Genomic DNA, 21,677 nt, shown 5'->3' with positions numbered 1-21,677 from the left:
ACCAATGTTAGCAAGATAGCCAGCTTTTGGAGGTCTTCCTTCGACTGGCTTCTCTAGTTTCAGTAGAGCATCCGACACCTACACACAAGTTTAGCCAGGCGACGCGATTGACGTTGACCATACATCACAAGCTGAGAACCCATGCAGCACCTCAATTTGCTCCGCAGAAGACCGTGCCATCCTGATGGGCGAAGTGGAAAGTCTTCTTCTGCTAGAATGAAACACTATTGCACACAGTTGTTGTCTCAACAGATTCGACATAGCTATCTTATTAGGTTGAAACAAATCACGATTTCGATCGGCATGGCTTCAATTAACCACAGCTGTGTGGAGTCAACCTGCTGCACTTGTTGAGGGCTTCTTGGCTCAGGAACAGTATCTTCAACGCACTTGTCTACATAATCATACAGTCGTAGTCTGGCAATACGCTACAGTCCTTGAATCACAAAAGCTAGACCCTCGAAGTGACACAAATGCACCACCTGGTGGGAGGAGCAGGAAACGACTGCAAGGTCGATGATTCTGACACCAGTAAACAAAGGCAGCAATAGTGAGGCAACTGGCAAGGGCCTTACGCTACTAGAGCGACGCAGTGGTATCAAAGAACAACAAGGTCAGAGCACATGGTAGTTGTGAGAATGCGTGTTGCTCCTTAGCTCTTGTGCTAGTGTCTGCCCGAAACAGCTTCCTATGCATACACGCAGTTTGTGTACCAGCTCGTTCTAACACGGATATGAGCTGCGAGTTGGCGTCGTTTGCAAACATTTGTGAGGACTTTCTTCTGCTACTGGAAACCTTTTTAAATGTCCAGCCAGTCCAAATTGTGACTTTGAAATCAATGCTATTGCGAACCAATGTCGTGACCAGTCTGCTATTGTGCCAGTCGTTGTAAAAGAGTAAGAAGGACTTGATGCGACTGGTGAAAAGATCATACAACTCGTGGCTCGGTCTGAACTCTTATTAATTGGGATAGCTGCAAGTCAGTAGTAGTGCTCACCTTCCAAGGATTGCTAACTGTTGCCACGGTCAGTATGGGTCAATAAACGAAACGACGAGAATCGTAACGTACCTTCAAAGCCCACTGGCGCGGGGACCTTGTCTGATTGTCCTCGGAAGACGCCTGTTATCCTCTCATCTCTTTCCATCACTATCCAGTTTCAGCAAACTTCTGTAAGTCCTCACCCAACGTACTCTGTCTATCCCACTTGTCCAACCCTCGTCGTGGCCGCTTGCCGTGGTTCCTTATGTATTCCATTCCAGCAAAGCCTACACCCTGCTTGTGTTAGTAGCTCGACTTTCGAGTAGGTTGTGCTCGCATACTGTCACGCCGAATAACCCTAGCATGATGCCATATGGCAATAACGTCTCGAAGGGGACACCCATCTTGAGCCTTGACCAATTCTGCCAACTAAGAAAACCGCAGCTCAGCTCGAATGGTCCGGCGATACACTGCGACGTGGTGTGGAGGGCAGCTGCGATCCAGCAGCTCACGTGAGCAGCTCCTGCCGAATTAGGCAGAATGCGCTCGACTCACGCCTACCTATGGCAGAGGCTTCAAGCCGTCGACTTGGTTGGAAACCATCTAATCCATCGATAGCATACGTGTTCTACGCGACGAATGACTTCGAGCATCTCTACAACTTCACATAGCCTGACAAGCACGATATAGCCCACGCAGCCCATGAAAAGCCCCTCAGAGCCCTAAGCTGGACGAATTCACTAGTTCACGCAGACACCTTCTGCTTACAGGTACTATGGTGGAAGTTTCGAACAATATCTGAAGACTCTCTGCAGTCGGTGTCATGAAAATACGTTCTCAAAACACCGGACCATGCCTGCATCGTCCAATGAAGAGATGGCCTCTCTGCTCGATCCGGCATTAACTCATACGGTGGTGCGAGATGAACATGAAGAACTGCGGTCGCAGTTGCTGGCAAGCATAGAGCAGAATAGACTTGCGTTTGCTGCAAACAAACATGTGGCGCAGGTGAAAGAGCCGTCCCCGAGCTTGCACGATGCAGTGAAGGAAGACGCGCCCAATAAAATGAGCATCCTACAAGCTGGGAACCGAACTGAGAACGGAAAAGAAGTGCAGGCCTCGACAATGGTCGAATCGCCAGAAGATGGCCCCTCAGCTGCTATGACCGCGCCAGCCGACGCAGCAGATCCCTTGGAAGTCGATACGCACATGGAGGACACGACAGTAGACATGATTAACGCGGCTGAAGAGACGGAGACGAATAGTCCTGAGGAAAACAAAGCTGCGGGTTCTGAGCCGGATACAGAGAACGAGGGCGAGGACGACTACCAAGATGCCAGTTCCAGTTTGCATAAATTTGATGGCAATCTTGTCACGGTTGGAGCCAACGAGGCTGCGAGTGTGGTCGATACTGACGGAGCTAGCGCCGTAAGCGATAGTGGCGCTGAGGAAGACTCCGACGACGATCCTGACTTGTGTGTCTTCTGTGAGCAAGCCGAGTCCGCAGTGACAAGTACTGAGGATGATGTAACTTGCAGAGTCTGCAGGAGACCCGCTCATCGTGTTTGCTTCGACGCACAGGGATTTCATAGTGCTGAATCTGAAAACTGGGAGTGTCAGAGATGTGCAGCAAATGGGTCTTCGACATCGCCAAAAGGACAACCACGAAAGCCTCGTCAATCAGCTTCCCGCTTAGTCCGCGATCTCCTTCCTGTCTCACGAGGTATGCAAAAACCAGGCGCGCATTCAATCTTCGCTCAACCATTAATACAAGATGACGAAGGTGGTAGAGCTCTTAGAAAGAGAAAGTCCGAATCAGACGAACGAATTCCAAGTATACACAAGAGACCGAAAACGATGCAGGAAACTCCGAAAGTAGACACCATACAGCCCGAGTCCATCTGTCACAGCACGAGAAGGTCAAGTCAGAAGCTTGTCCTGGGCCTACCGCCTCTTCCCACAGCTCGCATCCTGCAACATCGACCATACCATAAGCCGCCACCCCACAAATTTATACTTGCCTTTAGGTTAGACCAGAGCAAAATTGCTACAGTGTTAGCAGAGCCACCACGACCGCACAGGAGGAAATATCTTAAGAAAAAGCAGAAAATACCAGCACCTCCACCTTATCAACCGCCTGTACCCAAATTCCCTGCACTTCCAGCTCATAATCTTATGTTCCCTTTTATGTTTGGAGATCGAGAAAGTGATGTCGGTTCGAAACCTTACGGTGGCATCTTGTCGGAGGCAGAAGCTGAAACTTCGAAGTCATTGCCGCAGATGCGCGATCGTGAGATATTCGAGATTGCCCGAAAGGAGGCAGAAGAGGAGAGAAAGAGAACATCAGCAAAAGCAGAAGCGGAGATCTATGGTTCGGCCGGCGAGAATGCAAATGCGACAAACTCCAAGCGAACCGTCTCTGGACCACCCAGCAAAATCAAATGCATTCAATTCGGAAAATACGTTATCGACACCTCATATGCTGCGCCGTACCCCGAGGAGTATTCTCATGAATCGCGATTGTTCATTTGTGAGTTCTGTTTGAAGTACTTACCTTCGGAATTTGTGGCATGGAGGCACAAGTTGAAATGTCCAGCGAAACACCCTCCTGGTGACGAGATATATCGTGATGGCTCGCTCTCAATATGGGAAGTCGATGGCAGAAAGAAAACAGAGTACTGTCAGTGTCTATGTCTGATGGCGAAATTGTTCCTCGGCTCAAAGACTCTGTACTACGATGTTGACCCATTTCTGTTCTATGTCCTAACAGAATATGATGAGTATGGTTATCATTTCGTCGGCTATTTCAGCAAAGAGAAACGGCCTGCAAGTCAAAACAACGTCAGCTGTATTTTGGTCATGCCCATTCATCAACGGAAAGGATATGCCACCTTTCTTATTGAGTTTTCTTACCTCTTGACTCGACTGGAAGGCAAGGAGGGTAGTCCAGAAAAGCCTTTGAGCGACATGGGTCTGACTGCATATCGATCGTACTGGGACTTAACGATATCTAGGCATCTACTGCAACTGGGTAACAAGCCTTTCAGCGTCAAGGACATGATGCTGCGAACCGGTATGACGGCTGACGATGTGGTGCACTCACTAGAGAGGCTGTATGCGTTCGTCCGTGACCCCGTCACTAAAGCATATGCTATCCGATATGACAAGAGCCTATACGCAAATATCGTCGACAAGTACGAGTCAAAAGGTTTTCAGGTCATTCGAGAAGAGCGTTTAGTATGGACTCCATACATCATGGGTCGAAGCGACGCAGCAACCCTTGATGCAGCGCCTGTGAATGCCATCGCTCAGAGACCTGATGATATTATTAAGGCAATGGACGATGAAGCAGACCGTATGTCGCCGCAGATGGCTGAACAACCACCATTGAAGTCACCATCAGCAAGCAATGTTGATCCTGCATTGCTGAATGAGCACGGGACTGTCGCACCTGGTCCGCCTCCTACAGGTCTGATGGACGACATTCAGCCAACAGCTGTTGAGACGACTTCCAATGAGCCTCTCGCTAACGGTGATATCGACAAAGGCAAAGCCCCAGCTGAACCATCCGTGACTGGATACGCACTCACTTATTTGACCGAGAGAATTCCCCAAACTCGATTCCAGATTGATCCTCCTATCCCGGCCGCGATGTTGCGAAACGCCAAATCGAAGCGAAAGAGCATAACCGGTACACCTCGTCCTAAGGGCAAGACATTGACAAAGCCAATAACGCCACAGGCACTACGTCATTCACCTCGTAAAGCAGGGAGCGTTAATGGCAGTGTGTCGGGTCGAGGCGCAAGTCGCATGTCATCGCCTGACAAAGTCAGTGCAAGCGTCAGACGAAGTGGCAGGAGGAGCGGCCTTGCTAAGGAAGTCGTCGTTGTCGCTGCGAGCAACGAAGAGGACGATGACGACGATCACGAAGCACAAGAGGAAGAGGAAGAGGAAGAGGTTGCTGATGGGTCAGCCGACGAAGAAGATGTCGAAGACGAAATCGAAGTCAATCTGTCGCATCACCAGAATGCGATCGAGGTCGATAGCGTCGCCTCTACATCTGCAGACGAGGATGCAAGCGATCGTTCCGACGACGAGCCAGACAGCCAGTTCGAACGAGAAGACGACGCTTCAGAAGAAGAAGAAATTGAAGAAAGCAACGCCTCCGACGACCCAGACGCGGTCGTGGACGAGGAAGAGGACGAGGAAAGTGCTGAAGAGGAAGAAGAAGACGGAGAAATTGAAGTCGATGTCCCCTCTGCTGTATCCAGCACTGCCGTTACAGACGATGAGGGTGAAAATAGTTCTGGAGGAGAGGAATAGCACGTTTGCTTTCGTTGTGAAGCAAGGTGCTGGCAGTCGATTTAGCGTAGGTGTTTTGGGCAGTGATAGTACGATACGTAAGTAGTACAATCTTGGGACGTAGTGTTAACCATTCTTTTGGTCAATTGGTGTGTCTGTAAGCTGACTATCGACATGCATTTGTGTAAAATATAGTTTATACGTTTTTCGTTGTTCTCTTAAGGTGATGGCCATGCCTACATATTGTACAATGCAACGATGTATTAGATTAGAAACCAAAGCTTGGAACTTGAAATGACTTTGCTGTATTGCTGTTTCAAAGCGTTCCCAGAGCGATACTGAGCATTGTTACCAGACGTGTAGTAACATCAAGCCTGGCTCGAAAAAAAAATCCTTGTTCCCATACAATCCATCTTGCTCTCTCACAATAACTCAAGTAAGAATGTGCTTACTTGGATGTGAATAATGTATTTGCAAAACTACAGAGGTAACTATTCGGAAAGGGAGGGATAATTAAGATCTGTACTCGAATAAAAAGTCACAGCTCAGGCATTCACCGCGGGGAAATTCCGATGATAAAAATGATAGGACCGCGCGACACGGTCCAGTCGATATCAGACTCTCAGAAAAACATTCAGACAATGGTCGCGTATTACATGATTGTATAGATGCCGTGCTTTATCACCAATAGTGCAATGCCATTTCTACCTTGGTACCTTGCATAACACTTCAAATGGGTGACGGCTGTAGGATCTCCACAGGATCCTTGGCGGGACTTGGGTTGCCTGTGTCACGTCGTGTCAGTCAGTGGTCAATGTACTCGACACCGCAAGATTAAAACCGCAAGACGATGTAGATAACAACGGTAGGAAGCTATATTTTTGAAAGGTCATAACATCACATTTGCTCGCTTTGCCTGCATCACTGCTCGCTTAATCGTATACGAAATGGAAAGATCCTGTAGTATGCTTCCGCTGATATAGGATCGGTGTTTCGCCGCTGACCCACCCTGGAACAGCAGTGTAGAATGATCTACTCACCCTTCAACTTGTCCTGCTTTACCGTGAACGCTTCCTCGAGGAGAGCCTTCTCCTCCCTGGTATGACTGGCTTTCAGACCGGTTGCAACGGACGCACTAGGATCTCGTCCAGCGTACATGACGTGACGTCTGTTATGGTGTTCGGTGCTGTTCAACATTGTCTCAATTCTTGGCTGCACAAAACTCCATGCACCAGCATTTAGCGGCTCTTCCTGACACCACACAATGGTCTTTGCATTTGGATATGAGTCGAGGTTGTCCCTCAGTTGAGCCCATGGGAATGGGTTGAGTTGCTCGATACGTGTGATGGCAACCTTCTTGCCCTCTTCGCCTAGAGATTCACGGTATTTGTGAAGGGCAACATAGGCTTGGCCAGTGACCATGATCACACGTTCAATCTGGTCATGCTCGACGATACCCTTTCCATGCTCTGGGTCTTCAATGATCCACTGGAAATGAGAGTCACCAGTGAAATCCTCAATGTCTGATCGGCAGAGTGGGTGACGCAACAGCGACTTGGAAAAGAAAAGGATGAGAGCTGCGACAAAGTTAGTCATAGGGTGAGGTAAAGAATGGGGACTTGACTTACGCTTTCTGAATTGCCTGTTCATTTGTCTTCGAAGGATATGGAAGAGGTTAGCTGGTGTAGTCATGTAAGCAACTTGCATGTTGCAGTCTTGATGTTGTCGATCAAGCTTCTCTGGGGATGGGAAGATTCTCGGCTCTTCGTTGCACAGCTGCAGATATCGCTCGACGCGGCCCGAAGAGTGCTCAGGACCTTGACCATCGTACCCATGTGGTAGAGAACAGACCAGGCCAGATCGTTGTAGCCACTTGACTTCACCCGAAGCGATGAACTGGTCAATAATACACTGCGCATTGTTGGCGAAGTCACCGAACTGCGCCTCCCACATAACCAAAGCGTTTGGTGAAGACAACGAGTAGCCATATTCGAACCCAAGCACACCAAACTCACTCAAAGAGGAATTGGTGATGACGAATCGTCCTTGATCAGGCTCCAAACTGCTCAGTGGTACGTAAGTTGATTCATTTTCCTGATCGTGGAGTACAGCATGTCTCTGCGAGAAGGTACCTCTCTCGACGTCTTGGCCTGATACTCGTACGTGATGACCTTCCAGCGCAAGTGTACCGAAAGCCAGCGCTTCTCCGGTAGCCCAATCGATGCCCTTGCCATCATCAATAGCCTTCTTGCGACCAGCAAGGATACGTTTCAGATTACGGTGCACGGTGAAGCCTTCGGGTGCACCACCAATTTTCTCGCCAATCTTTTTCAGGATAGATGCGTCCACACCCGTGGGTGGATGCGGCAATACCTCGGTGGCAAGCTCCTTGGGCGATTTGAAACCATTCCAGGCTGAGGTCAGCCACTCTTTGCCAGTAGGTTGATAGTCTTTGCTTCGATCGAAGCTGTCATTGAGCATGCCTAATACCCATTTCTTGTGCTCATCGATATCCTCTTTCGTGAACGTCTTGTCGCCAAGTAGCTGATCTACATATTTGTCGAGGACCGGCTTCTGTTCAGCAATACGCTTGTACATGAGAGGTTGTGTGAACGAAGGCTGGTCGGTCTCGTTGTGACCTTGTTTTCTGTAGCAGACAATGTCGATAACACAATCCTTCTTGAATTCAGCACGCCAGTCGGCGGCGAGCTGACAGATGAAATTCACGGCTTCAACGTCATCACCGTTAACATGAAAGACAGGAGCGTCGATAGCCTTGGCAATATCTGAACAATATGGAGTCGAACGTGAGAAGCGGGGATCAGTGGTGAAGCCGATCTGGTTGTTGACGACCATATGAATTGTACCACCCGTGGAGTAGGCAGGAAGTGCGTAGAGACCCATGGACTCGTACACAACACCTTGACCGGCGAAGGCAGCATCTCCGTGAAGTAGGACACCCATTGCAGTGTCGTATTTGGTTTCGTCATTGTTGAAGTGCTGGATGGCACGTGTTTTTCCAAGCACGATCGGATCCTCGGCTTCGAGATGCGATGGATTGGCCACTAGAGACAGCTGAACACGCTTTCCTGAGGGAGTGGGACGTTCGAAGTTCATGCCCAGATGATATTTCACGTCACCAGAGCCTTCATCGGTGGACTCAGTAGTACCCGAGAATTCGGAGAAGATGGATTCGTTGGGCTTCCTGACGACGTTGCTGAGAACGTTGAGTCTTCCACGATGTGGCATACCAATAACGATATCCTTGACACCGTAGTCGACGCTTCGATCAATAAGAGCCTTCATACCTGGGACCAAGCTTTCGCAGCCCTCTAAGCCGAATCGCTTGTCATTAGGGTATTTGGTGGCCAAAAACGACTCGAAGCTTGAGGACCAGATTAGTCTGTCCAGAATCCGTCTCTTATCATCTACTGAGTTCTTGAAAGGTTGTGGTACTTCGATGCGATCCCGAATCCAGTCGCATTGTTCTCGATCAGGGATGTGGATGTATTCAACACCGTAGGATGAGCAGTAGGTCTTTTCGCAAGCGTTGACAATATCACGCAGGGACATTTTTTCACCCTCGTTCTTCGCGAATCGGGGCAAGATACCGGGACCTAGTTCAAACTCGGTATCGAGGTCCTTCTCGCTGAAGCCATAATGGCTTAGTTGTAGCTCTTTAGGTTTAGTGTAGCCAAACTCCTCGGCCTCGCGCCTAATACCTAGAGGGTCTGTCTTTGCTTTGTGATGACCTCGAGACTGGTATGCGCGAACGAGAAGCTGAACCTTCAAGTGGGCACCAACATCGGTGCCAGTGCTCATTCCAACTCCAGGGCTAGTGCTTGTGCTTGTGCTTGTGCTAGGGGTATACTGTCCATCACTGCCAGACTCTGAGATGAGACCTGGAGGAGGTTGAAAAGCTCTTGAGACAGGCATGGTGCCATTCTCCATGTTAGTGAAGTATGCTCGCCATGAGACGTGGACAGAGGAAGGATCCTCCTTCCACGCCATATACATCTCATCAATATAGGACGCGGTGTTACCCTGGAGGAAAGAGTCATTTGGATCTACACCCTTGTTTGTGTCCTCGACAGCCATCGCATAACCTCTTCGTTGTGCGGTTAAGGCTAACATCTTCCGGGTTGTGCTGGGAGCGGTCGATCTGGGCATGGATGTGGTTGCAAGACATCTTCGCGATGGTTGAGCTAGCTGCCTGCTGGCTCTTAGAGTGGCTCGAAACATGATTGCAGGATGTAAGAGGGGAGATTATAGGTAATTGTACAGGCGCTGCTGATCAAGAGTGCAGCGGAGCAGGATAGCTCGTGGTACAGGGTCGGGAGTAGGTGTGAGGCCAGCTCAAGACTCGACGAAGGCCAGCGAAGACCTCGAAGACGGTGACGAGTTTGGAAGGGACTCAAAAATGACGGTAGGATTCTAGGTGATGGCAAGCAAGGAGCGCAAGACCTTGTTGCAAGCTTGTCACAGGCTCTCCTCAGGCATGAAGCTGCGGTTCAGGAAGCCGTGGATTCCAATTACCTCATTGGCTATTGCACGAGGCTTTTACCGACTGCGCTTGCCTCTTCGGATCCACCCTGCCGCACCAAACGGCAAGCACGACCTTTCGCCGCTACTCGGGCATTTAATGCTGGAGGAGTACCCAAGATGAAGATAAATTTCTTGCACAGCCTGGTTTCACGACTAAACTATTTCAGTACAGTACTCTATGTAGACCACGATTGACTGTCACTCAGCACAACACTGCAGCCCCGTTATAATCCTTGCTATATGGGTATCACATTATCAAACAAATTTCCCTTTCCAGTCCTCTTGAGTCTCTGGCTTGTCTATATTCGCATTCCTTCCAAGTACTCCCGATCTATAAGTTCAAGCTCGCCATCATCACCAGTACGTCTCCTTTCTAGAACCCATCGTCCATCGTCATCTCTGGCATAACTTACACTCTCCGCACCACTGCTGTTACGACTGTGATTGCCCTTCCTGCTCATTGGTGAGCTCGTCACCTGCTCTGAGGATGAGTGTGAAGTGTCGCGGACAGGTGTCATAAGCTTTTTGTGAAACGTGTTGTGTGGTAGTACAAACTTCTCGTTACCATGGTCTACATCCTCGTCCTCGAATTCACTAAGGTCCAAGTTTTTGTGATGTGCAGGTGATGACATTCTGCCAGCAAAGCCATCAGTAGCCGCAACATGATAGCCTGAGCTATGCGTCAGTGGCGAAGTGTGCGCATGGTGTCGATCTGCCAGGCTGTTGATGCTGGTCGAACTACCTCCAAAAGCTCGTCCTCTCAACTTCATCAAGGTACTCATGCTCATTTCATCATCGACAATCGGCGAGTCTCTCTCTAGCAGATGTGCGATTCCAGGACTGGACAATGACTGTGTGGTGCCCGGTATGCCTATATGTAATGGTAGTGAGGCTATAGAGTTTCTCGTGCTCCACTCGCTTCTCTCAGTGATCGGCGTTAAGTTAGGCTCCTGAAAGTTATTCTTTCCGCTATGACTTCTTTTGATGCCGTTAGATCCTCTCGAGGCAAAATACCCACCATTGGTATACTCGGCCGATTCCTTACCACGCGCCCGAGCAAAGAACCCAAATTCCTGCCCGTAGAAGCCGTCGTCGTCGTTCTCAAGTGCTTCCGCATTGGCTGCAGCAATCATGGCTTCGTCGTCTAGATCATCGTCAAAACCGAAGCCGTCCTCGTCGGATATCGCTGAGCTGATGATATTGTTGCTGTATCGGCTACCAGCTGTCGACGCCTCGGGTCCAGTATTATGGAATGGAGAATCTGTCTCATCATCTGAGACTTGACTAAAACTAACGCTTCGATTGAACTTGCCGTCTTCAGCTGCTTTTGTGGCTGCCATAGCCAATGCATCGTGGTACGCAGCCAAATTGTCGGCCGTCAACCCTGTCTGCGTGGTCGGAGGTGGTTCTTTGAAATTCGATTCTGGTGACTCGGACCCTAGGAAAGATTCGCTCGGTACATCCTCGCAGAGTGCCTCGATTTCTCTACGAGCCTGACTTCGTTGTACAGCCTCTTCGTACTTGCGAGCATTTTCTGCAGGTATGTCCTTGATTTGATCGCCATCATCTAAAGCGTCTTCATCGAAATGACCACTACTCTCTACAATGTCATCGTCAAATTCACCATCGTCGAAGTCGAAATCATCGAACTGTTGATTTGGCCTCGATGTTTGCGGTGTTGTAATATTTGGGTTTCTGGTGCTTATGCCTAAACCCTCATAAAATATTGCTTCAAAGGATTGGTCTGAGCCATCTCTAGCTTGTGGCTGACCTCCATAAGCATGATCCAATCTGGACTGCGCTGTACCGATTGCAAGGCCCTCCACATCTCGTGGTGTAGACTGTGATGTATTTTGTGCAGACATTGGACTGAATGGATGTGATTGGGGAGTGAAGTGAAATGCCTGCAAAGACTGTCGCTTACCCTGTGTGGTATTCTGACTGGTGAATTGCTCTTGAACGACTGGTTGATCCACGTAGTCGATAGGAAAAGCATCAGGATCGAGGGCTTCGTTGTCATGGTATCCAAGATTGGCTCGACTCGTCGACATGTTGATATCTCTAACCACAATACTGCCCGTACCGAACTCGTCATCATCTTCATCATCGTTGTCGAGGGGATAGCCCTCTTCGATAACTGATGTATGATCCTGAGGCACTTGACTAGACGGCATGTCAACATTCTTGATGGTAATATCAGCATTGTCGAAGCCGTCTTCCTCGTCCAGATCTGTGTAATCGTCAATGTCATCTATGTCCACTGATGCCACAGAATGGCGTGGAGGAGGATTTTTGAGTGCGTGCTCTTTGTGTTTCGCCTCTAAAAACTTCTCTTGAGCAATCGAACCTTGTTGGCCGATGTAACTAAACCGCGAAGAGGTGCTCGTCATGTGCTTTGGTACTATGTTAGCTGACTGCAAAGTCGATGCTGGTGAAGGAGTCCTCTCTGATAGAGGTTCTACCACTGTTGGTGCTGGCGGAGGTGGAGGTGGAGGTGATACTTCAGGCTCTGGCGGCTGGAGCTCTTCTATTTGTGCCTGTCCCTTACTCTGACAACTTGGCTGGTGAATGTGACTATCGTCTTCGGGTGGAATCAAAGGCAGCCTTTTGGCGAAGGTGGGTAGTGACCCCGAAGACGGCACTTGGAGATTGTGTCCATGTAGATAGGCGGTATTTTGGGGATTTATGGATCGCTGTTCTTCCTGGAAATGCTCCCTAAACATAGGGCTGTGCAGTGATAATGGCGTGCCAGCAGACGAATCTGTCTGTTGGGAGACCAGATCAGGCGGCCTTCGTGGATAGTTCGGGTTTGGTGCGGGCCCTGGTCGAGGAGAATAGTCGCTGTTTAACCTGCGGGTCCTGGGTGCCGAGAAATCATGAACAATACTGCCTCGGATACTAGGTGTAATGTTGTCAGGAATAGCTGGAACATGAAGAGTGTTCACGTTCACACTGGTGTCTTCCGACTTGTTTGTGTTCTGAGATGAGCGACGACGAGCAAGGAGGCTCATAGGGTTCAGAAGGTTGAAACGACTCTTCTTCGGGTTCTGTGTACCCTTAGGTATGACTGAATCCTCGCTCGTCTTATCATATTGAGCCCAGAATGCGGCAGCACGCTGAGCGGATATTTCATCGTTCGTTTCCCGGCTCGAAGGTCTCCCCAATGTTTCACTTGATCTTGGAGTTCCCCCTTGTGCAGGCGATGCATGCGTGGCAGCAGGATCTGATGAGTACTTTTCATAGTTCTGCTGAATATGTTTGGCGTTGCCGGTAGCATCACTTGCTGCTGGTCGAACATTCTCATCTGTTGTCCTCAGCTGTCCAATATATGGTCTTTCAGGCACTCTGAAGTCCTGTCGCTGGTGGAGCAGGTCATCGTTGATATGCTCTAGGGCAGGAGAGATCGTGGAGAGGTTAAAGGTTGGTGAAGGGACAATCAGGTCTATTGTTGGGGAGTAGTTGGACGTGGTGGCCGAAGAGGTATCGATAGGTGAGAAGACGGGCAGAGCTGAGTCCTGCGACCTCCCATGTTTGCGTGACAAGGAAGGAGAGATGGGCGAGACTGGAGTCGACTTCCGTCTACCAGCACGTCGTTGTAGGTGCAAGCCGTTGAGGCGGTCCGTCATGATTCGATATTGCGACCATCGGTCGACACACACTCACAAGCATGTGCGATCCCGGAAATGCGTGCTTCAGGTCATGGTTCGCATGGACGCGACAGTCATAGCCATGTTATTGAGTCTTGATCTGTTGTGATAGCCTCTTGCTTTACCCATGCCAACTTCTTTAGCACGAAATACACTCCTTAAGCACGGCCACATCAAGCGTACTTCGAGATTCGACGGCATGCATTACTGATGAGCCAAGTCACGATATCTTCATTTTGTGTCGAAGAGAGTAGCACAGCTAGATGGGTAGAGCGTGGACAGATAGTACAGTAGTATTCGCTTAGGAATGTGCAACGTGCCTCAGAGCTCGTTTACAGGCTGCCCCGAACTTACAGGCCCCAGACTTCGGAAGCACGTTTAAGGCTTCTACGCTGGCGGTCAGAAATGCCTATCTTTTATATCGCGCACTCGACGAATTGCGGCTTCGTCGCAGCAAAACCACAAAATGAGAACTACAGCAGATGTTGAGATAACCATATTGCTCTTTCTCATCTGTATAGCATAGCAGGTAGCTTACGAGAGCATTGCATGTCTCATCAATGAACAGGTCCATGACAACCATATTTAGGGGCCATGGCTTGACAATACTTCAGCAGACAATAAAAAAGGCACGAGCTGGCTCTTCGTCAATGTGGCTGCAGTCTTGGTAGCAGCGTTAATGAAGAGCTCGAGGCTCGAAGGGTAAAGAAACCAAGTGCTCATCGTTGGTTGCGAGGGCACACCTTGTCCTTGACACCGTCCGGCTATGTAGTCCGCTATAAACCCACGTTTTCTCAGTCGTCCACGATAACGTTTTGCGAACAGCCAATTACGCGTACATTGTGGCCCTGGGTCCGACAAGCAAAGAGGCAGAAACGATCCTGCGGTGATCGAAGTCGCAAATGTATGTCTAGGCATATTGCTAACATGGATCCACGTCATTGGTCAATTGGTGATATTTTTTGCCCCGGAAAGATCGACCTTGCATCCTTCACGCATGGACTGTCAGACAATTGAGTTGTTCTCCAGTAGAAATTCTCTAGCGCTGATAGTCAAGCAGACGTTTTCGAGCCTCTTTCATATTCTAATACTGGACTCTGGGTCCATACGCGCGTACTCAATACCAGAATACACTCCAATTCGAGAGTTGAGCTCAAAAGTCTTGGTATGGGTTTGGACCAAGACTAGAACTTCAAGTCTCGAGATTTTGACACATCCTTGGTTCTCTTGCATCGGGTCAAACCGCCCTCGGTTCCGAGAACTTGTCATATATTTGGGGTCAGCTTTAACAGACATCGTATCGCACGTTTCTCTGTACGCACTTCCTGTTTAATGTGCCCCGGCTTGTGTGCAAAATGAATTGTCCAAGCAGACCAGACGATGTCGAAAGACATCCCGACTGGAATCAGAATCCACATTCTCTAAATGCGGACGCTACAACCAGAGCCGATCTCAACGGCGTGGTAAATCAAAGAGCCCAGAGAGATCATGAAGGACGCATAAGTCCAGATGAGCTGCAGAGCGAGTACATGAGTACGGTTCCTCCACAAACTGCTCCAAACGACATCAAATGCGAAAAGGAAGGGTCACTCGTGGCGGCTTCGAACAAGCACGACTCTCCAGATCAATCACTACCAAATAGCCGTCAAAACAGCTTCTCCTTCCGCAACAACGAGGGAGAAGCACCTGACCAACGACCGTGGCATAGTCGTGCAGCAAGCAAGGTCACGAATGTGATCTCAAAATATGCTAAGTTTGTGGGGCCAGGCTTTTTGATAGCAGTCGCCTATATTGATCCCGGTAATTATGCCACTGATGTCGAGGCAGGAGCGTCAACCAGATATGCGCATCTTTTCATTATCCTCATGTCGAACCTTTTTGCCATCTTCCTACAATCACTCTGCATCAAGCTTGGCAGTGTGACTGGACTTGACCTCGCGGAAAATTGTCGAAGACATCTTCCAAAGTGGATGATTTGGCCTCTGTACATACTGTCTGAGGGCGCCATCATTGCAACCGATGTTGCAGAGGTAGTGGGAACTGCCATAGCTCTCAACCTTTTGCTAAAGGTGCCTCTGGTGGCTGGCTGCGCCATTAGTCTGGTCGACGTCTTCTTGCTCCTTCTCTTCTACAAACCCGATGGTAGCATGACTCGTCTTCGCATATTCGAATACTTCGTTATGTTCCTGGTTCTGGGCGTCATGATATGTTTCAGCATCCAGCTTTCATATATTAGGAATGCTTCAGTTGGCCAAATCTTTCGTGGATATTTGCCATCCGCAGCTGTTGTCGAGGACAACGGCGTCTATCTTTCTTGTGGCATTCTAGGAGCAACAGTCATGCCACACAGCATTTTCCTCGGAAGTGGTGTGGTTCAGCCGCGTCTCCGGCACTTTGATGAACAAACGGAAGGTCTGTCAGATGCACGGCGGTCTAACAAAGCTTACGACATCACTCAAGATCTCGATCAGAAGTACCGACCCACGATCAAAGCAATTCGTTCGTGCTTAAAATACAGTATCGTCGAACTAGCAACAAGCCTCTTCACTTTCGCTTTGTTCGTGAACAGCGCTATCCTGATCGTTGCAGGTTCAAGCCTGTACGACACAGAAGCCGCAGAAGCTGATCTCTTCGGGATCCATGACCTACTAGTCCGCTCTATCTCTCCTGCTGCTGGTGTCCTCTTCGGCCTCGCACTACTTCTGTCCGGTACCAGTGCCGGCATTGTCTGCACCATGGCCGGACAAATGGTATCAGAGGGTATGATCAGATGGAAACTCAAGCCATGGCTGCGAAGACTCCTCACAAGATCAATATCAATCGTTCCTAGCATAATCATTGCAGGTGCAGTAGGCAAAGAAGGTCTCAACCGAACACTTACAGCCAGTCAAGTCGCACTCAGCGTAGCGCTGCCTTTCGTCACAGCACCACTGTTGTGGTTCACCTGTAAAAGCAGTATAATGACCGTTTCTAGCGATGGGCAAGGTAGGAGAGTCGAGCCTGAAGACGCTGTTGGAACTGTCAACATGAGGAACGGCTGGATTGTCGCGATCCTAGGAGGGCTCATCTGGCTCGTCCTCGTGGTCATGAATGTTGCACTGATCGTCCTTGCGGCAATGGGTAAGGCTTGAGCAGGCAGTTAACCAAGCTGCAGATCATTTTTCACGCATATCTCTAGTAGCGCTATACAACATACAAGATGCAGAGTATGGGGAGCAGAAGCCAAAAATCAGTAAATAGTGAAATTATCTGCGACAGAATCATGGCTAAACGCAGTATGTTGCTTGAACCTACTCTTTTGTCCAACCTCGTATTCCTACTCCTCTCGACTACTAGTAGAACTTGAATCCCCCAACGGTCTTTCGAAAGCTGGCGATGCTGGACCTGCCAGACTATTCCTTGGCCTCCTAGGATCCCATCCAGTATGGTTGAATGGGTCCCACTGAATCTTATGTTTCTGCATGTAGAAGTGACGCTGGCTCTCAAAGAACGCCCCGAACCTCTTGGGCCAGATAGTATCATTTCCCTTCGTTAACTGCGTGTACAGCCAGTATCTGAACGAATCGATAGGACCCAGAGTCTCCAAAGGATTCCGCGGTGACTCGACAAACACAGACCACAAGACGAAGAAAGTGATCAAGAATCGCTGGATGAAGAGAGCCCCACGGTTCCAATTCGTCCGCAAGCTGTACGTCTTATTGAGTAATCGGCGCCGAAACTTTTTCTCATAATGAAACTGCTGTATTTCAGACATCTCGCTGAGGATAGGCGGCCATGCCTTTCGAGTACGGTAAGGGTTTGTCAGGACGTTGAAAGCTGGTTTGATGGCCAGGCGTGGATCCGGTGGTTCTGGTCGGCGGAAGATGTCGTACTTGATGAAGGACCATAACCCAGATTTGACGGCGGGATTGTGCTTGTGTCGTGGGATGGGGGCATCGCGAGCTCGAGGGAAGTCGTAGGGCATGGGAGATGCGGCTGCACCTGATGAAGTGGCCTGGTCGACTTCAGGCTTTGGTACACGCCATGCTGGCAGAGGCTCGTCTGGACTGACGTCGTCGATTCGTAACTTCTTGCCGAAGTTCTCAGGGTCGAGCGAGTTATTCGTCAAGGTACGAACGTGGTAGGTCCCGAAGCGAGAAGGTGGTGATCTTGTTGCATGGTGCCGACATTGCTGCATGAAGAGTAGAGCCTGTGCAGCTCGTGCGTGATTCGCCATGACAAGGAGGCCCTGTGAAGGCCCACTGGCACAAGTGAGTACGGCTGAGGCACCGTCTTCAGATTGATCGTGATGTTTTCGCCCAGTAGGTTCGATAAGCAGCCACGACCAAGTCTAGATCAGGCTGTCAGGCACGATCGCCCGGAAAATCATCGGCATCTCCATTGCGCACGCCAAGATTCGACCCATCGTTACTTTCAACCTTTGTCGCTGGTCCTTCGCCGACGTTGTCCACAACTACTGTTCACAAAGAAGCTGTCAAGAGTGAGTATATTTGTCCGTGTAAAGAGCTAACCGTGCTGACTATTCTGTGTAGTGCAGATGTGAGTATACGACATGCCTCGTACCTCAGCAATTGCCCACGATATCCCGCCTCCCCCACGACGTTAAAAACGACCCATACTGACTATTCTTTCCAGCTTTGTTAAGACCCTGACGGGCAAGACCATCACCCTAGAGGTCGAGTCCTCTGACACAATCGACAATGTCAAGAGCAAGATCCAGGACAAGGAGGGCATTCCACCTGATCAACAACGACTGATATTCGCTGGAAAGCAGCTTGAGGATGGTCGCACGCTGTCCGACTACAACATTCAGAAGGTAAGCGAACATGCGTGGGCTTTGGCACAATAGGCTCGGAAGATAAGAGAGAGGAGTCTAACATGTTTTTTGCAGGAGTCTACCCTCCATCTTGTCCTCCGACTCCGAGGTGGTATTATCGAGCCATCCCTCAAGGCTCTTGCATCGAAATACAATTGCGACAAGATGATTTGCCGAAAGTGCTACGCCAGACTACCACCACGAGCCACTAACTGCCGAAAGAAGAAGTGCGGACACAGCAATCAGCTCAGACCAAAGAAGAAGCTGAAATAGACGGTTCAACGTTACGCGGATGGTGTCGCAGCAGGAGATTCGTTTTGCGAACAGTGTCGGTTCAGTACGAAGACAGGGTTTGCGGAGATCGAACTGGCTTATACAACGCAGATCTCAGCGACCTTTCATGATGGCTGTATGATCGGGCTGCATGAAAAGAGCATGGTCTTGCTTGCTGTGATGTCGGGGCATTGATCACGATTTCGAGGATATACATGTTTTGCATGATTTTGATCAGGCATTGAATGAGATTATTCAAGCACATCCCCGTATCCGACTTCATACTTGCGCGATTGACATATTCTATACACTCGAATGGAACGTTAAAGCAACGATTACTCAGACTCATCCGCAGAAATTCAATTCAAAGATCAGACAACCTGGGACATATATTGTGAAAACACACTACATGGTATCTCCCACGATCTTTGCTTGTGCAAATCCACGAAACGTAGTACATGTTCTAGTAATACAAGTTTCTCCAAGCCTTTCACCACATCAATCGCTTATCGTCGTCGTTGTCTTTCTTAGCCGGACTCTTGTGAGTAAAGAATAGCACCTTGATAGCAATGGCCAGCCCAGCATGCAGGACCACAACCAGCACCAACATTATCTGGCTGGTCTTCTTATCCGTAGCACTAATGACAGGGTAAAGATTCTTCACCAAGAAGAAAACACTCACCGCATAGCCCAGAGCCACCAGGAAGTAATTGAGCCAATTCAACGGACTCCAGCTGAGCAATGCCACAACAATCCAGAATAGGTTGCCATACCCGTACAACGCCCAGCACTCTACCAGCTCGAGCGACTGAGCGCCGAACCACCGTAACGCAGCCCAGATGGCAGCAGGCACGAACAACGTGTATCCATAGATCAGCCCGGCTGCCCCAGAGAGTAGTCGGAAGTCATACTCGAAGTGCTTCTTTCCCTCCAATGCAAGCTTGTGACTTATCGTGCCTGTCAAGAAGAGTATCGCGACCACGGTCGTGGCGATCCAGACAGGGCCGTAGAGATCGGGTGTGCCATCCAGCGTATCGAGGAATGGTGCCGCGCCAGGGAGGAAGGGGAGTAATGCACTGCGACAACGGTGGAGGACAGTGGCGGTGTCGACGTCGAAGAATTGCGCGTAGAAGGAGAGGGACCAAAGATAGCGTTTCCCCTGTCTGGAGCTCGAGACGTGGGAGGGATCGTTGGGCAGATTGGCTGGGTTGGTGGTACTGGATGAGAGAAATGGGGTGTTGTCTTGAGGGATTTTGCGTGATGAAGGATTCTCAAAGTCTGGAGGGTCAGCTGCGATTTCTCCCAGAGACCCGAGTGTTCGCACTTACTGGAAGAGTGAAATTCTAGGTCATCGTCTTGGAGATCTGTATGGCCAAGGTCACCCTGATCGAGGTGTTGTTAGTGGTGCGATCGTAGAGTTAATCTTACACAACACTGACCTCCGTGTCGACATCGACTACGACATCGTACCCTCTGTTGGCCATCGCGGTCACACTTGCAAGTGGCTATTAACGGATCGAGATATCGTTGTCATTTCTTGACACGCGTAGGCACGTTTGAGAGGAGCGCATGTCCTCCAGGCGTTTGACAGCCTCAGGCATGTATTCATGTACGATCTTGACAACGTCCATTCCTGGCAAGCATTAAATCAAGGTCTTTACGTCTTCTTCACAAACATCTGTCACACCACAATCCTTGACCATAGGCTTACTTCTCTGTACACGAAAACACTTGCATGCAAACGTCTCGTTAAGGAAACATGTTGTGTTATCTACGAAAGAACTCTGTTGTACGCCAAAACACAGTCCAAATCACCCTATCATATCCACCTCTTCTGAGGTAGTATGACAAAGCTCCTACTAGCAATGTCGCACTAAGCGAAATAATAGGTCGGCGGCGCTGGTACAGCTGTCTTACCAGCTTAGTAGCCAATTGTTGCCTGGTGAGCTGTTGTGACTGTCTCGCAAATGATCGTCGTGCTTCCTCCAGGCTCTGCGTCCGCAGTTTCTCTGCTGAGGTCTTGAGGACGCTGTCAGAAGATATGTCAGACCAAGCTCGGCCCGGCAGCCTCTCAGGAGGACACGATCTATAGATCTGTAAACAACTGTCAATCAGTGCCTGGAGATCGAGTGGCTGCGGAAGCTTTGACAACGTGAAAAGTAGCATGTCATGGTCTTCGGCCGGTATCTCGAGCAGCTCTTCTCTTCGACTAGTGACCAAGGCGGCGAAAAGGTATATCGTCATGACCGGTTCGTGTGCTAGGATGAAATCGTACAGCCGAGCAATATCGGCATATTCCTGAATGTCGTGCGCGTATAGTGTAAGAACGGCGGACAATGCAAAATATGGCGGGGTTGAGCCCAAGTGGTTTGCTAGTTGAGCATCTGCACATTGCAATATCGCCGGTATCAGTTGCAAATGCTTCTCGGCCGGGCCGAGACTGATTAGCATGTAGTCCCTGATGCGCAACAACGACAGTCTCGATACGGCTGGGAATGCAGCATCTTTGCCGAGCACTAGAAGCAGGACTTGTGCAATGTCATGAAAGCCTTGAAAGTAGTGCAGCATGGGGTTTACCCGAAGCACATGGACAATAAGGTCCAGCAAAGCCGTTTTCCTGTGTGCCAGTGCATGTTCAGTCTCATCTTAGATAGAAGTAAGTCAGGGGTTTCGAGATCGAGTCAGTTACACTCACTGACTGGATAGTACACAAAGGCACGATCGACGTCCTTCTGCACTTGTTCTTCATCTTGGTGTTGTGGAAGACTTCGCCATTCCACCTTGTCCAATGAACGCCCATCATCTATTGTGCAGCCAAGAAGCAACGGCCCTATGAGGTGGGATCAGTAAGGATTCTTTTACAGCTTGGAGGAACACTTACATGCTGTTGCACGAAGATGGTCGTCCAATAATCCACCTTCAGAGCCAGCAAAACTTACCAGTGCATCAACGTTGCCTTCACGGCAGGCCGAAGAGATCTTGTCATGTTTGCTCGCTGAGTCAAATTGCCTAGTCTGTAGCGCGACGTCTCCTTCCTTGCAGCTGGTGCCCGTCATCACATACAGCCGCACCCAACAACAACAAGCCACACCTTATCCAGCCTGTTCATTCCTGA

General features: G+C 49.5%; 7 protein-coding genes across 7 annotated transcripts; 2 read left to right on the top strand and 5 right to left on the bottom strand.

The window, feature by feature from the left end:
• Positions 1-1,831: 1,831 nt before the first annotated feature.
• On the top strand, positions 1,832-5,302 carry SAS3 (Histone acetyltransferase; the record flags this gene model as incomplete). Its single annotated transcript, XM_064894851.1, has 1 exon — positions 1,832-5,302. One exon carries the CDS (start codon positions 1,832-1,834, stop codon positions 5,300-5,302), a length of 3,471 nt encoding a protein of 1,156 aa, XP_064757538.1.
• A 1,011-nt stretch (positions 5,303-6,313) lies between these two features.
• Positions 6,314-9,451, bottom strand: KGD1 (2-oxoglutarate dehydrogenase E1 component; the record flags this gene model as incomplete). The annotated part of the gene is made up of 2 exons (XM_064894850.1): positions 6,314-6,858; positions 6,910-9,451. The coding sequence occupies 2 exons, from the start codon at positions 9,449-9,451 to the stop codon at positions 6,314-6,316; spliced, it is 3,087 nt and encodes a 1,028-aa protein (XP_064757537.1).
• Positions 9,452-10,125: 674 nt separating this feature from the next.
• LTR64_000464 (uncharacterized protein) lies at positions 10,126-13,452 on the bottom strand (the record flags this gene model as incomplete). Its single annotated transcript, XM_064894849.1, has 1 exon — positions 10,126-13,452. One exon carries the CDS (start codon positions 13,450-13,452, stop codon positions 10,126-10,128), a length of 3,327 nt encoding a protein of 1,108 aa, XP_064757536.1.
• Positions 13,453-14,828: 1,376 nt separating this feature from the next.
• SMF3 (NRAMP-like transporter smf-3) lies at positions 14,829-16,604 on the top strand (the record flags this gene model as incomplete). The annotated part of the gene is made up of 1 exon (XM_064894848.1): positions 14,829-16,604. The coding sequence occupies one exon, from the start codon at positions 14,829-14,831 to the stop codon at positions 16,602-16,604; it is 1,776 nt and encodes a 591-aa protein (XP_064757535.1).
• A 185-nt stretch (positions 16,605-16,789) lies between these two features.
• LTR64_000462 (uncharacterized protein) lies at positions 16,790-17,689 on the bottom strand (the record flags this gene model as incomplete). Its single annotated transcript, XM_064894847.1, has 1 exon — positions 16,790-17,689. One exon carries the CDS (start codon positions 17,687-17,689, stop codon positions 16,790-16,792), a length of 900 nt encoding a protein of 299 aa, XP_064757534.1.
• A 1,363-nt stretch (positions 17,690-19,052) lies between these two features.
• Positions 19,053-20,046, bottom strand: LTR64_000461 (uncharacterized protein; the record flags this gene model as incomplete). Its single annotated transcript, XM_064894846.1, has 3 exons — positions 19,053-19,840; positions 19,891-19,945; positions 20,002-20,046. The coding sequence occupies 3 exons, from the start codon at positions 20,044-20,046 to the stop codon at positions 19,053-19,055; spliced, it is 888 nt and encodes a 295-aa protein (XP_064757533.1).
• Positions 20,047-20,205: 159 nt separating this feature from the next.
• Positions 20,206-21,618, bottom strand: GYP8 (GTPase-activating protein gyp8; the record flags this gene model as incomplete). The annotated part of the gene is made up of 4 exons (XM_064894845.1): positions 20,206-20,277; positions 20,480-21,207; positions 21,258-21,392; positions 21,444-21,618. The coding sequence occupies 4 exons, from the start codon at positions 21,616-21,618 to the stop codon at positions 20,206-20,208; spliced, it is 1,110 nt and encodes a 369-aa protein (XP_064757532.1).
• Between the last annotated feature and the right edge of the window lie 59 nt (positions 21,619-21,677).

This window comes from Lithohypha guttulata (genome assembly GCF_036872675.1).
Source record: "Lithohypha guttulata strain CCFEE 5908 chromosome Unknown scaffold_1, whole genome shotgun sequence".
Taxonomy (NCBI): Eukaryota; Fungi; Ascomycota; class Eurotiomycetes; order Chaetothyriales; family Trichomeriaceae; genus Lithohypha; species Lithohypha guttulata.
The sequence above is the reverse complement of the archived record's forward strand: the minus strand, read 5'-3'. Positions and strand labels throughout refer to the sequence as shown.